This window comes from Tupaia chinensis, unplaced genomic scaffold (assembly GCF_000334495.1).
Source record: "Tupaia chinensis unplaced genomic scaffold, TupChi_1.0 Scaffold000688_1, whole genome shotgun sequence".
Lineage (NCBI taxonomy): Eukaryota > Metazoa > Chordata > Mammalia > Scandentia > Tupaiidae > Tupaia > Tupaia belangeri.
The window spans coordinates 3,155,985-3,170,077 of NW_006160211.1; the positions used below are offsets into that span (position 1 = coordinate 3,155,985).

Here is a 14,093-nt window from a genome sequence, read left to right on the forward strand (position 1 = left end):
GGAGTGATTTCTCGCTTTCTGTCTCTATGTCTCTGTCTGTCTGGTGAGCGCACACGCCCTATAGCAAAAAACCTCCCCCCCCCAAAAAAAAATCTACAAATAGATCCACCATATGATCCAGCAACCCCATTCCTTGGTATCTACCCAAAAGACAGAAGAATCCTTCATTGGAAAAGTGCTTGCACATTGATGTTTATTGCAGCACTATTCACGATTGCTAAGACATGGAACCAACCCAAATGCCCCATATGGATGAATGGATTGAAAAACTGTGGCACATGTACTCTATGGAATACTATTCAGCTATATAAAAAAAAAAAGACCCTGGCAGTTGATAGAAAGTGATCGAATATGGAAGATTTATTGATGAGTGAAGCAAGCCAGGTTATGAAAGAACATACATATTGTATATATCAACTTAATATATACTTACTATCTGTACTCTATGGTAGAGATTGAAATACTAGAGGACATAAAAGTAGTGAAAATAGTTATGGACGCTGAAGACAGTGTGGAATGAGGAAGGGGCAGGGAGAAGGAAAATGTATAGAGAAAGAAAGCAGGAGAAAAAATAGAGGCATGACATTTGTGGGACACAGAAATGGTTTATTACCTGTTGATGATAATACGTATAGTATTCTCAACTGGACTGGTCTGAGAAGTATTTCATGTTAGTACATATTCTTTACAAGCCAAATGACATATAGTGATCGAATGTTTAAAAAGAAAAAAGAACAATAAAAATTAAAAAAAAAAAAAAAGCTATTTTCTGATAAAAAAAAAACTAAAAAAAAATGATGAAAATGAGAGAAGGCATACAGGGGGTAAATGGGAGGACTCTGTGTGTGTGTGTGTGTGTGTGTGTGTGTGTGTGTGTGTGTTAGCTCTTAGAGGCCTTTATGAAATCTGGCAGGGGAACAACTATATTTTCCCACAGGCTTTTTTGGCCCCCTCCGCCTCTGTGTCCTGCGTAGATGTCAGCACCCATTCCAGTGCTCAGTGACCGTTGATCTGTTTGTCTTTCTATCCTTCCAGAGCATGAGTTGCTGGTGCGTGGGGCCTGGGCCTTAGACATCTTTGTATTTCAAGTGCTTGGCCCACTGCAAGCTCTCCGTCATGTCTGAGGAGTGGAGAATCTGTGAGCTCCTGAGTGAAAGAGGAGGGTGGGACTGGGGGAAAGAGCAAAGAGCTAAGTTTGCTCAAGTGCAGACTTAGCGGCAGCCTAGAAGTAGACCTAAAGATGACCGACATTGGTCATAAGAATGGGTGAGGGGACACAAGCCAGCATAAGGTAAAGTAGTATGCTGGAGCACAAGACCTGTGCTTAGATTTTGGCTTGACCACTTACTCACTCTAAGACTGTAGGCAACTTCCTTAACTTCCCTGAACTCATTATAAAAATGAGAAAATAGTAGTATTCACCTCCTACAATCCTTGTGAGTTTTAATTACAATAACATCTGGAAAGTGTTTAGCACAAAGTTTGGCAAATAGCAAGCTCTCAATAAATGTCAGCTCTGAGTAACCATATTTGGCTGTAGTGCCTGCTCTCTGGTAGCCAAGCAGAGCTGATGGCATGCAAAAGTCTAAGGTGTTCCTATGTCCAGGTATGATTATGCTGAAACTGGGGTACAGTTTCAGGAAGGACAGGAAGTAGCCAGTGTGTTCTGCCTGATTTCTGGACCAGTATTCAGGAAAGAAATAAAGGCAAAACATACACACACACCTTATAGTTAATAAACGTCACACTGACACTATCTGGCCAATGAAACGCAAAAGGCTTATTATTGCAGTAGCAGACTAAGCCACCCACGGGACTAAGGAATGGGTTCAGTTCTGACTACCTCGTGGAAAACCAACCACTATGATTTTAGATAATGAAGCCACAGAGAAATCCTGAGACTTCCAAAAATCAACCAATCTTTTTTTTTTCCAAATTATATAACTCTTAATTTAATTTTGAACAGTATCTGTCCAAAAGACTAAATCATGTCTCCTCCCGTGAAATAATTAGCCTGGAAAACCTCAATGTGGGCAATTATGTTACTGTATATTTTTATGTGGTTCTAAGAGCAATGTTTTTCATAGCAAGCCTCAGCAACTGCAAGTACGCACATACACTGTTCTGTTTCCAGTACCTATACCCAGCAGAACAGGGAAAAAAATAGAGGATCTTTTATATTTTGGTAAACTTAATCCTCCAAGCATCTAATCTAGCTCTGATTTTGACCTGATACCTTGCCTGGAAGACGAGACCCTACTGCCACTTGAGTTTGAATACCTCCTAAAAGACCTTAAATTCAAGCAGGAAAAAGGCTTAGCTCCTTGTTACTTACTGGTAGAGATTTTTCACCGTCTGTTCTGTGCTAGTCAAGCTGAAACATGGTCCTTCTCTCTTCGGGTCACCAGCCTCTCCTCGGCAGAAGCCCACCCGAGCTGGAAGCTGCAGCTGGACATTGTAAGACTCTTTGGGGCGGGTTCCAAAGAACTGAAGGCCATTAGCAGGGTAAAGAAAGATGGCGTAGGTATCAGACTCATCAGATGCCAAGACTGCCTGGAAAGTGTTCAGCTGTGAGGAGGAAAGAAAAAAAATCCTTAAAAAAACAAACAAAAGAAAAAGCAGAATGCAAGCAAAGGATCAGAAAGTACAAAGGAGTCTTCTCCCTTCTCAGGATTTTTCCAAAATGTTTTTAAAAATAATCTTTTAAAAACTTTCCTCTATAAGTTACAAATATAATCTTGTAAGTGATACTATTTATTACTATATGCATATTTACTAATTTCAATTAACAGTTGAAAGATGTAAAGGTAAAACCAAAGATTTATATATATATATACACACACACACACACACACACACACATATATATATATTTTTTTTTTGAGAGAGAGAGAGACTTCTGCTATAGGGAGCATGAGCTCACTGGAGAGACAGAGAGACGAAAGCAAGAAATCACTACCCCCACCCCCAGAGGAGATGGCCACTCCACAATCCCTTCTCCTCCATTCTCCTCTCAGGAATTTGGGCATGCATGCACACGCTCCTGGCATGAGTTTTAATCTGCCAGGTCTGGGACTCAAACATGATTAATTGACGTAGGAGACCAGCAGTGTAACCATTACACCATCTGCTGGTCCCAATTCCACTAGCTTTTCATCCAACTATTTAATAGTCCCCATTCCTACCAGGTACTTTGATGCCTCTATCCTTTCTCCCATTTACCTGTGCCTAGAAACCCTTCTAACATTCAAATGCTGCTCCTCTGAGATGTTTTGTGATTCCCAGAAGAATCACAAGGCATCTTCAAAAAATTTACAGAAAATGTATATTATGAAAAAATTATGCATGAACTTCAAAACTTTTGCACCAAAATAAACGTGTGCTTTAATGCCATTTGTCCAGAAGCTTTCTGAAGTCCCCTTGTATTTCCACTCTCTGATACTCTATTAACACCCATGAAAGTGTTTCTAGTTAGTATTCACCTTGTTTTGCTTGGTTAGCTGTTTATGTGTTGCAAACTCCATTTATTTATTCATTTGTACGTTAATTCAAACCACCGAGTGTTACTGAGCACTCGACCTTATGCTTGGTGTTGCAGATGCAGGAGCAGAGGACAGAGAGACTGTCTGGGAGAGGTTCCCAGTTTAGGAGAGGGAAAAAGCCATGGCTGGATTGTAGGAGAGCTGTTAGGGAAGGTGGAAGAGGCCACAGAGGAGAGGGTGCACCTCTGGTCTTAGCACTGGGGTTAGGAGGTGTCAGAGAGGCAGCCTGTGAATGAGAATAAACACTGCAGGGAGAAAGCAGACAGACAGAGACAGAGAGAGAGCAAGAGCCTGAACTAGCCACAAACCCAACAGCCAAGTCCTTAAGGACTCATTCCTGAGTATCCAATTTACTCCTGCATTTTGAGTAAGGTGTGACTATAGCCTTTGCTTTCACCCAGGTTTCTGCCCCACCCTGGCCCCTTGAAAGACTTGTTAAAGGTGCTGGATTATCATAAAAAGATGTTACACTACTGAGGACTCTGACACTACTTTCCTCACTAAATCACACCCCTTCTACAATTTATTAGAGAAGTGTGTAAGTCCCAGACTGGGCGGCTTGCTTTCTCACTTTCTCTCTCTCTCTCTCTCTCTCTCTCTCTCTCTCTCTCTCTCTCTCTCTCACTTTGTCGCTCCCTGGTCAAATGGAAAGAAAGAAAGAGAGAGAGAGAGAGAGAGAGAGAGAGAAAGAAAGTTAGTTAAATAAAATTTTTTATAAAAAGAAGTGTGTGTTTTAGAAGCCTACTTCATAAATAATGTGACTCTCTAGAAACATTCCTTACTGGTATTATGACTCCTCTTTTTGTTAGACAAAATTAGACACAGAGAACACACATTTCACTAAATGAAACAGTGAGGAAGGAGCATGTTTTTTCTTGTATTCCGTCTTATTCCTCCTCTACATGCTGTTCTAGCTCATTTTTCCTTTTAGTGTCTGAATTTTGAAGCACAGTTTTGAGGTTTTGCTGACAGGACAAAGAAATTCAGACATTCACACGCCTTCTCCAGAAAATACTACATAACCTTTCTTTTAATTCTTTAACATAGAAAAGTCATCTTGCTTTCCTTTTTCTCTTTTTTCTTTTGTTCAGTCATTCGGTTCACAAAACAACTGACAGGGAGCCTTGAATATTTGTTGTTGTAGTTGCTGATGTTTCATCAGCATAACTTGACTTTTCCGAAAACAAAAGGCAAGAAATATTTTCTAGAGTGTCTTAAAGCTAGGAAGCCATAACTTCCGCCCAATGTAAACAAAGGCTGTTCTGCACTATCTGTACACGATATATACCACATCACGGATTCATGTGAATTCAGTAAGTCTGGAGTTTTACTTGAGTCAGAATAAATAAAATGCAACTAGAAAAAGAAAAGTACTCGAAGAAGAAGAATCCCGTTTTTAAAAGCTAAGCTCCCGAAGCTCCTGGCATCGATCAGCCTAAGACAGGAGAAAGCCCTGGATCTAAGTATAGAGAAAGTCTAGAAGATAAGGAGGTCGTATAAATTGTGAAGAATTGAAGGGGGTGAGGGAGGCGGGAAGAGGAGGAGACAGAGCTGTGAAGGGGACAGTCTGGCTTTTTTCTGTGGGGCCTGGGTATTTAGCACTTCATTTTATTGATTCTTTCAGACAGTCAGTCAACATACTCATTTCTGTTAAAATTTATTCAGCATCTTTCATATGCCATCTCTGAGACAAGCTCTTGCTATAGGTGACAAGTATTTCATTTCCTGATCTCCACTGAAACAGGCAAACAGCAAGAAAACAACTTCCTTTTAAACAGAATTTATGATCTGGAAGTACATTCCCAAGAGTTCAGCTGTTTAAAAACCACCCGCACACCAAATAATCACTTGAAAAGTCCTCTGTCAGAGCTACAAAATTCTACATCTAACTGCTAAAGAGCCCACTCAAAAAGGACTGCAGGGCTCCTCCTCCCAAAGCATCCTTGACTGCCTTCCAAACCGGAAAGGTCCTCACATTCCTAGATACAAGCTTTGCAAGAGCCCGCACACTCTGTCTCTGAAGGGAAACCCTCAGATGGGTTGCCAAACCCTACAAAAGGGTCACTGGTTCCCAACTTCCCCAGGATCCCAGAGAGGACAGAGGGGCCTCCACAGGGAGAAAAGCTGCGCAGAGAGGACCAGAGCCAGTAGCTGTGAGCCCCAAGGCTTCTACATTCCTGTTGTCAGGGAGAGGAAAGCCAGACCCCTCAGCAGACACCAGGCGGGAGGAGGCCTAGTGTCCTTTCCAGGTATAGACCGTCACCAATCAATGTGGATTTGACACTCATGAGAGCCAGGCTGATGGATACCAACTATGCTCCTGGAAGAGGCTCTCATTTAATTTATTTAATTAATTGAATCTGGTAAAAAAAAAAAAAAATCAGGATTGTACCATCCATATCCTCAAGGGGTTTGCCTATACCGGCTTAGAAAAATTAAAAGACAAATTAAGTAGAATGACTTTTACAGAGGTCACAAAGTTCTCCTGTCTCCTTTAGGGTCACCTGCCCTCTAAAATTGTAAGACTGCTGACCTCTGGCCTCTCTTGTTTAGTGTGAACATGAACCTCCATTCCATAGTGTAATTCTCCACCTTGTATGGCTTGTAAAGCATTGTCACATGCATGAGTTTGCCTCATTCATTCTCTACTCTAAATCCCACAGATACTTCATGTTCAAAGATACATGCTCAGTGGTATCCCATCCCTATTACACCCTTTCTGACTCTTGACCTTCAGGAAAAACTTCCGCTTGTTTTAATTTCTACGTGTGTCTCTATTTTCTATGTCTGCACAACTATATCTAGACTCATGCTAAACTTATTCAGATGAACTGTAGACTTCTCTTCTGGACTTCACCTCCAGAAATCAAGGAACTACAACAAGGTTCTGCTTTTACCTCTCGTTTTCTGCGTGGTATTCAACCCTCATGGTCAATGACTATCATCTTTTGTATCAGTCAACATGCCTTAGCCCTAGCTGAAGCCGCTATTGCTCAACCTTCCACTCATGTGTCTTGCATTACTGTCCTGTGATTCTTTCACCTATTTCTCTAGCTTCTCTATTTCGGGGCTCTCAGCCTTCTTTCTGGACAGGCTCCAACTCAGGATAATCCCTCCTGCTATCTCATTCTTGATATTCATTCTTTCAGTCCTGACTACCCAACTTGAATTCTGGGTCGACAGAACATTTTCCACACCACACAGATCTACGCTATCAAGTTCTCTATAACCCTTGCCCCTAAAATGGCAACCAAATAAATACTCTTCCCTTAACAACAAGCAAACAAGCAAACAAACAAAAACAGCTGGTCTCCACATCTCCTGTCAATAAGCTCTTTGGAGGTCAACACCATGATTTTATTGCTCTATGAAGTACCTATGAAAAATCAAGAAATCTCAGATGGATTGAATTGATAAACACTATTAGTTCACATTTTTTTCAAATGCTATTATATACCTTGACAGTCCTGTATTATCAGACACAACGTCCCCATACCCAACATAATATCCATGAAGACAAAGTGCATCAACCAAAATTGTTCTAAATAGTAAACATGCCAATCCTCTGATACCTTCATATATCCAGTAATTTTGAAATACAAAGTTAGAATGCCAAGATTTAAGAAAGAATTCACACAATCCTTCAAGCAGAGTAGATAATCATTTGCCAAAATCTATCTCCAAAACAAGAACCCAAGTCCCAGGGCTCTTTAAAGTCTTCAGAAGAACCTTCCACATGAGTAAGTGAAATAAAAACCCTCTATCCAAACAGAATGCTCTCCTTTCTCAATGAAACAAATTCAGAAGACAATTCAGCATATGATGATGTCTGAATGAGTTTAATTAGAAAACTGAGAGATGGAAAAAAAAAGAAATTAAAAAAAAGAAAACTGAGAGATGGAATCTGCAAATCTTTTCCTACTCTAACTACCCACCCCCCACAAAAAAGGACCAGATCAACATTATAACACAAAAGCTTTTGTATTTATAATAGCATTCTTATGCAAGGGTCTTATATCACGGGATCCATAAGAGAGAGGCAATGGAACCAGAAGCTGGCCCTATGAGGCTAATGCAGGGAACCACAGACTGGCCAAGCACCTGCGTGCATTAGGTCTAAGGGACTACAATGGCTAGTCAGAGATGGCACCTCAGGGGTCAGCAGGAGGCATGGTGGTTGGGGTGCTGACTCCCACATGGCCAAGCACAGTTTAAGTCCCAGACCTGGCAGCTTGCTTTCTCATTTTCCTCTCTCTCTGTGTCTCTCTGGTGAGCATGTATGTCCTATAGCAGATTAAAATAATAATAATAATAATAATAATAAGTAAGTTACATTAAATAAATCTTTTTTTTAAAAAAAAGACTTTAAAAACAAAAAAAGCCACCTTGGAGCCAACCCATAGTTGACTTTGCAGTTAAGAGTCCCAGAGCTGGCAGCTTGAAAACATACCCAGCATGTGTGCCTGCGAACCCAAAATCTTGAGAGAGGAATGGAGGAGAAGGGATTGCGGGGGTGGCGGTGCATATGATTCCTCACTTTCTCTCTCTCTTTTCCTGTCTCTCTCCAGGGAGCACATGTACCCTATGGCAAAAATCTAAAAAGAAACAAAAATTCACCTCAGTTACTCCTCACAATAATCCTGTAAAGTAGGCATTGTTACCCCATTTTACAGATTAGGAAATAAGACTGAGACTAGGTCATTGCTTCTGAAGTCAGTGCATAATATTTTAAAACCATTTCTTTCAAATGTCTTTAATCTTTATTGATGTCTTTACAACCACCCTGAAAGACTGGTTAACAGAAAAAAATATTTTTGTGCTACAAATGAAATTGAGAAAAATAATTAGCAAAGTCATCTTGTCTGTATTGTCATTTTTGTTTCAAATAAGCTCCAACAAAATGGAAATCTTAAAGCTCTTGTATGACTTCATAACCCAGAGCTTCTGTCCAATGTCCATCTGCTTATCTCTCACTCAACTTTGTCTTTCTTTTCTGTGTTGTACAATTGAATAGACACCACTAATTTCTTCCCAGAGCATTGGGAGACTAATTGGGAAGGCATATTGGCATTGAAAGTGTCCTTCATAGCAGCTTTTAGTCTAAATTCATTCTCCATTTAAATGAAATATGGTTCTCAGGACTCTGCTTGTACTAAGATCACATCACAACAAAATAATTAAGTCTTATTAACTAGAAGTTTGCAGAAAGGCCAACTATGTTGTATCTCCCTATATCACTTGTGCCAAGAAAATGGGTCTTGTGTGAAAAGTCTGGGTATATGTAAAAGGAGAAACAAACGAAGAATAAAAATATCTGTATTCTAAATCTGGCTTTGTCTTACTAAAAGCAGAATTCCAGACAATTACTTTAGCTTCTATTTGTCATTATCCCTGATATGCAAGCAGTTGTTCTTGTATTTATCTTGTAAGACTGTGATGGAAAGAGAGTATGATAAGACATTATCTAATTTAACAAGCTAGCTTAAATAAACATCATATAATCGAAGCAGTCGGTCTTTCCTTTGTGCCCTCACCTTCTCAACACAAAGAGAGCACTCCTTAAAAAATAAAAGCAAGGGGCCAAAAGGTAGCATGGTGGTTAAGACACTGAACTCCCATATGGCCTATCACATTAGAGTCTGGGACCTGGCAGCTTGAAAATCACACTGGGTGGGGGCGTGTGCATGCCCAAACTTCCAGGAGGAGAATGGAGAAGGGATTGCAGTGTGACCATCCCCCCTGGGGGGTGATTTCTCACTTTCACTTTCTCTGTCTCTCTCCAGCAAGCACCTGTGCCATATGGGGGGGAAAAAAAAGAGAGAGAGAAAAGGAAAAAATAAATAAATAAACAGGAGACTGGACAGTGGCACAGTGCTCTGTGAGGCTGACCCACGTGGGAAGGTTCTGAGTTTGTGTCCAGAGATCTTCCTGAGCACGTAAGGCACACACATGCCTGTGATTTGGGGCTGGCTGTGGATGGGGTGGACCTCTGCGTGGGAACCTGTTGAGGACATCTGTCTCTCTCTGTCTCTCTCACTCATGAAATAGGCCCGTGGGTAGTGTGATAGTTAAGGTGCCGGGATTCCTACATGGTTGACTGTGGGCCGACTTGAACTTGTAGTTCAAGTCCCAGACCTGGCAGCTTCAAAGTCATGCCAGGAATAGGTGTGTATGTGCCCAAAATCCCAGGAGGAAAATGGAGGAGAAGGGACCGCGGCGGCTCCAAAATCATAACAAAACAAAAACACAGATTCCCTGCTTAAGATCCTTCAAAGGCTACCGAGGAATCAAGTCCAAACTTCTCACGGACCGTGGCCTTCACCCCGTGACCTCATATTTCTTTAGTAATAATGCATTGCATGCACTTTCCAAACATATTATACTTTACAGTACATGAGCACTATGTCATGCTACCCCTTCTACCAGGAATGTTCCACTCAACTCAGATTCAAAGTTACTTTCTCACTGAAATCTCCCCAGATGGAATCCCCTAAACAGGAAGGGTTAAGGCTAGACTCAAGTCAAGAGATATTTATCATAATGAAAAATAATCAACATCTCTACTAAACTATGAGGTCCTCGGGGATATGAGTATGTCCTCTCACAGTGTCTATCCCAGTACTGACATAATCACTGTACAAAATTGGTTCCTTGGATGAATAATTTTTTTTTTTAGAGGTTTTCACTATAGGGCACATGCGCTCGCCAGACAGACAGAGAGAGACATAGAGACAGAAAGCGAGAAATCACCCCCTAGGGGGGATGGTCACGCCGCAATCCCTTCTCCTCCATTCTCCTCTCGGGATCTTGGGCATGCACACACACGTGCCCGGCGTGAGATGAATAAATCTTAACCACATTTAAATATAAATGATTTATAGGCATACATATATAAATGTGCCTTATATAATAAAGTTGTTTCAAAAAAAGATTATAAGGAAATAAAGTCAGAGCTGCAGTGACCTACGGTTAATGGAATTACAAATAGTGTTTATTTCCATAGTTTCTATTTTATAGACTTTTTATTACCAACATATGATAAGGACCTTTAAGTAAGTATTTTTAAACTTCAAAACAAAAACAAATGAATGAAAGAAGGAAGGAAAGAATGCAACATAATGGTGAGAGCTTTGCCTTCCTTGTTCTGTGTTCTCTTCCATCCTCCACCTGACCCAGTGCCCTGCACAAAGAAAGTGCTCAAATGTTTGACTGAATTGAATGGATTTTGTTGAATTAGAGTTGAGATCTCTCATTTATGCATTTGCGAAGTTCTTCTATACACAAAACTAGTTGTTGCTTGGCCAAAAATACTAAATGACCAAAAAAAAGGGTAAGTTCAAATTTTTTTTCCTAGGTTTTTGCCACAGGGCATGTGTACTCCTCACAAGATAGAGACAGTGAGAGGAAAATTGAGAAATCACCCCTCAGGGGGGATGGCCATAGCTCAAGCCCTTCTCCTCTATTCTCCTCCTGGAATCTTAGGCATGCATGCACATGTGCCTGTATGATTTTCAAGCTGCCAGGTTCAGGACTCAGACCACAGTTGTGATGTGGGAGTTTGGCACCTTAACCACTATGCCACCAGCTGGCCCCATTCGAATGATTTTTATTTCTAGATCTTCTTTGTCCAGTGTAAGTTTTAAGAAATATCCTGCTAGGCCAGCCCCATAGTGCACTAGTAAGCTCTGTGCAGTGAGCCAGATCCTACATGGCTGACAGCAGCTTGAGTCCTTACCTGGGGGCTTGAAAGACATGCCAAGTGCATGTGCAAGCATATATTTAAGGGTGCCAAGGAGCCTGGTGGGATAGAGAAATGGAGAAAATAGGATTACAGTATGACCATGCCCATCATGGAGGTGCTTTCTCACTCTCTCCAGCAAGCACACATGCCCTCCAGCAATTAAAAAAAATTTTTTAAGTATTCTTACTCTGGAAACACAGAATAAGAATGGCCACCATCTAGAACTCTTCAGTGTGAATGTGCAAGCAACTTAGCCTCTTCGGAAAGATATGCACCATCTCTCTGTAGCTAAGGAACTCTTTGATGAGTTAAAATTGAGATAAGTCATATCATTTCACCTTTGCAATGTGACATTTTAAACTCAGTATCCATTTAAAGTACTTTGAAAGTGGCTGCCAAGCTTAAAGACTAGGAGCCTGGGTTGTTTTACTTTCTCCAGATAGATTCTGTAAAACACATGGAGGACAGTCTCCTCTAAATCTAGGAACATGTAAACTAGTACCTGGAGGGCCATTTGGCAAAAGCTATAAAGAACTTCATAAAAAGAAATCCTTTCTGGCCTACCAGTTGCACTTCCTGGAATGTCAACTAAAGACATGTACAAAGATTTAACTTTTTAAAAAGTGCTTTATGGTATTGTTGATAATTTTAAAAATTGCAAATAACCTTACTGGGAACATAGGTTGAGTAAACTATGGTAAATCCACTGGAAGCAATATTATAAGTCAAGTTGTTGAAATACATTTATGTATTTAACTTTTTATTTCCCAGAGGGTGCAGAGGCTCACCAGAAACAGGGACAAAGCACTCCCTGATGGGGCATGGTCTCAGTTCCAGTCCCTTCTCTTCCATTCCTCCATCAGATTGGGATGTGGGACAGATGCACACATGCCCAAAATGTTTTTCAAATCTTTAGGAAGGGATTGGAACCACATGGTTAGCCATGTAGGATCCAGCTTTCTTAACTATTAGGCCACAGTGCCAGCCGAAACACATTTATTGATTTTGTATTTTCACAATATACATATTCATGATATACTACTCAGTGGGGAAAAAAAAGCAAGTTATAAAACAAGTTTGTGCAGTGTGAATCGGACTGTTATTAGAGATACGCATAAGAATACAACTCTGGAATGCAAACACATGAAAATGTTTACCAGTGGTAGGAAAATGAGTGATGATTCTTTTCAAATTCCCTGTATCATCTAATTTTTCCTTCAGTTAGAAATACTTGTATACTTGGGACTAGCAGATGGCATAATGGTTATGTCACTGGACTCCCACGAAGTTGACAGTGGTTGGAGACTGGGACCCAGTGGCTTAAAACTCACGCGTGCGCCTGCATGCCCAATATCCCCAGAGAAGAATGGAAAAGGAATTGTGGTGTGGCCATCCCCTCCACCCTCAGGGTGATCTCTCACTTTCCGTCTCTCTGTCTCTCCGGGGAGAGCACATGCCCTATAGCAAAAATCACTCTTTAAAAAAGAGAGAAAGAAAAAAGAAATACTTGTGTACTTAGAAGTGGTTTTAAAGTAAGCATCTAAACACTAAGCTGCCTTGTGTTCCGAGGGACTTCCACATCTGCACTCCAGCCCACGTGTCTCCTACGCAGTTTCCCACCCCTCAGAGGCACAGCAGAAGCCCAGAAACCGCGTCCTTCTTCACTACCCAGCCTCTTCCGCCCCGGTGCCACCAAAAGATACTTCCAGTGCAGCGCCAGTCCCTGGGTTGCAGCCCAGATTTCAAGCCCATGCCCAATTCCTCAGCAGCCGAACATCCCCATTACTTACCTCTCCCGAGGGCTGCGCCCCTCGCGTGACCTCCTCGTAGGCGCCCACCTGCTCCCAGGTGGCTAGGAAGGCGTGGGTGGGGGCGAAGCGCGCCGCGGAGCTCGGGAAACCTGCGCGCACGTACAGGGCGGCCAGGCCCAGCACTGCCCGGGAGGTGTCCTGGCGGTACAAGACCCGGCCCCTGCCGTGGCTGGTGTCGATGTCGGCCAGGAAGGGGGCGATGGCCGGGAAGTCCGTAGGGAAATCGTCGTCCACATACTGAGTCTCCCTGGGGAAGTCCTGCGTGGAGATGATGCCGTTGGTGCCCACCTGAGAAAAGAGAGGGACAAAAAGGTGACTCGCTGGGCACCACGGGTCCGGACACGAGCCCGCCTCATCCCGAGAGGAGAGGAGGGGACTGCTCTGGCAGCTCCTCTGCCCCACCGCCTGGGAGTCCGGGTTCAGGAAGACCAGCACCACTCAGCCCCGTCCCACCTCTGCGGTACCCCACCGCGTGGGCAGTAGGTCCAGACGCCCCAAACGCGATCACCCATCTCCTCAGTCCCCACGCAACGCCGGAGCCCCAGTCCCTGGGGAGGAAGCCCCTGGGTGGAAGGAGTAAACACGCCAGCTCTGCAGACGGGCACAGCCTTCTCGCGGTCCTCGCTGTGAGCCCCACTGGGCGCCTTGGCGACCCCACCATCTCTTCTCCCTCGGACGCGCGTGTGGTTGCGAACTAGTCTTTCTTCCCCCAGAAACCCGCCGGGCAATAGCGCGGTGCAGAGTCAGGTCCCACCCCAGGGGCGCTAGGGGACAGCCGGGCGTGGGGACCATTTCCTTCCCTTCGAAGACAGGGTTTCGGCGGGACTGACACTGTATTAGTCCCTGGGAGGAAGCTGCGAGGAATGTGCCGAGTCGCGCTCCTGGAGGGAGCTGAACTTACATAAAGGTGGCTGAACTGGGTTTCGTAGAAGCGCAGGGGAATCGCCAGCTTCACGGCGGCAGAGCTTTCGTCGTCGCCTTCCTGCAGGAGATGGTCCC

The 14,093-nt window shown here is 42.8% G+C and overlaps 1 protein-coding gene across 1 annotated transcript in view; it reads right to left on the bottom strand.

The window, feature by feature from the left end:
• Positions 1-14,093, bottom strand: part of NID2 (nidogen 2) — a 78,699-nt gene that overhangs the window by 62,016 nt on the left and 2,590 nt on the right. Inside the window, exons 2-4 of the mRNA XM_006160581.3 lie at positions 13,996-14,088; positions 13,074-13,382; positions 2,336-2,568 (exon numbers count right to left, since the gene is read on the bottom strand). Of these exons, the coding sequence (XP_006160643.1) occupies positions 2,336-2,568; positions 13,074-13,382; positions 13,996-14,088 (635 nt within the window). The remainder of the gene's footprint in view (positions 1-2,335; positions 2,569-13,073; positions 13,383-13,995; positions 14,089-14,093) is intronic.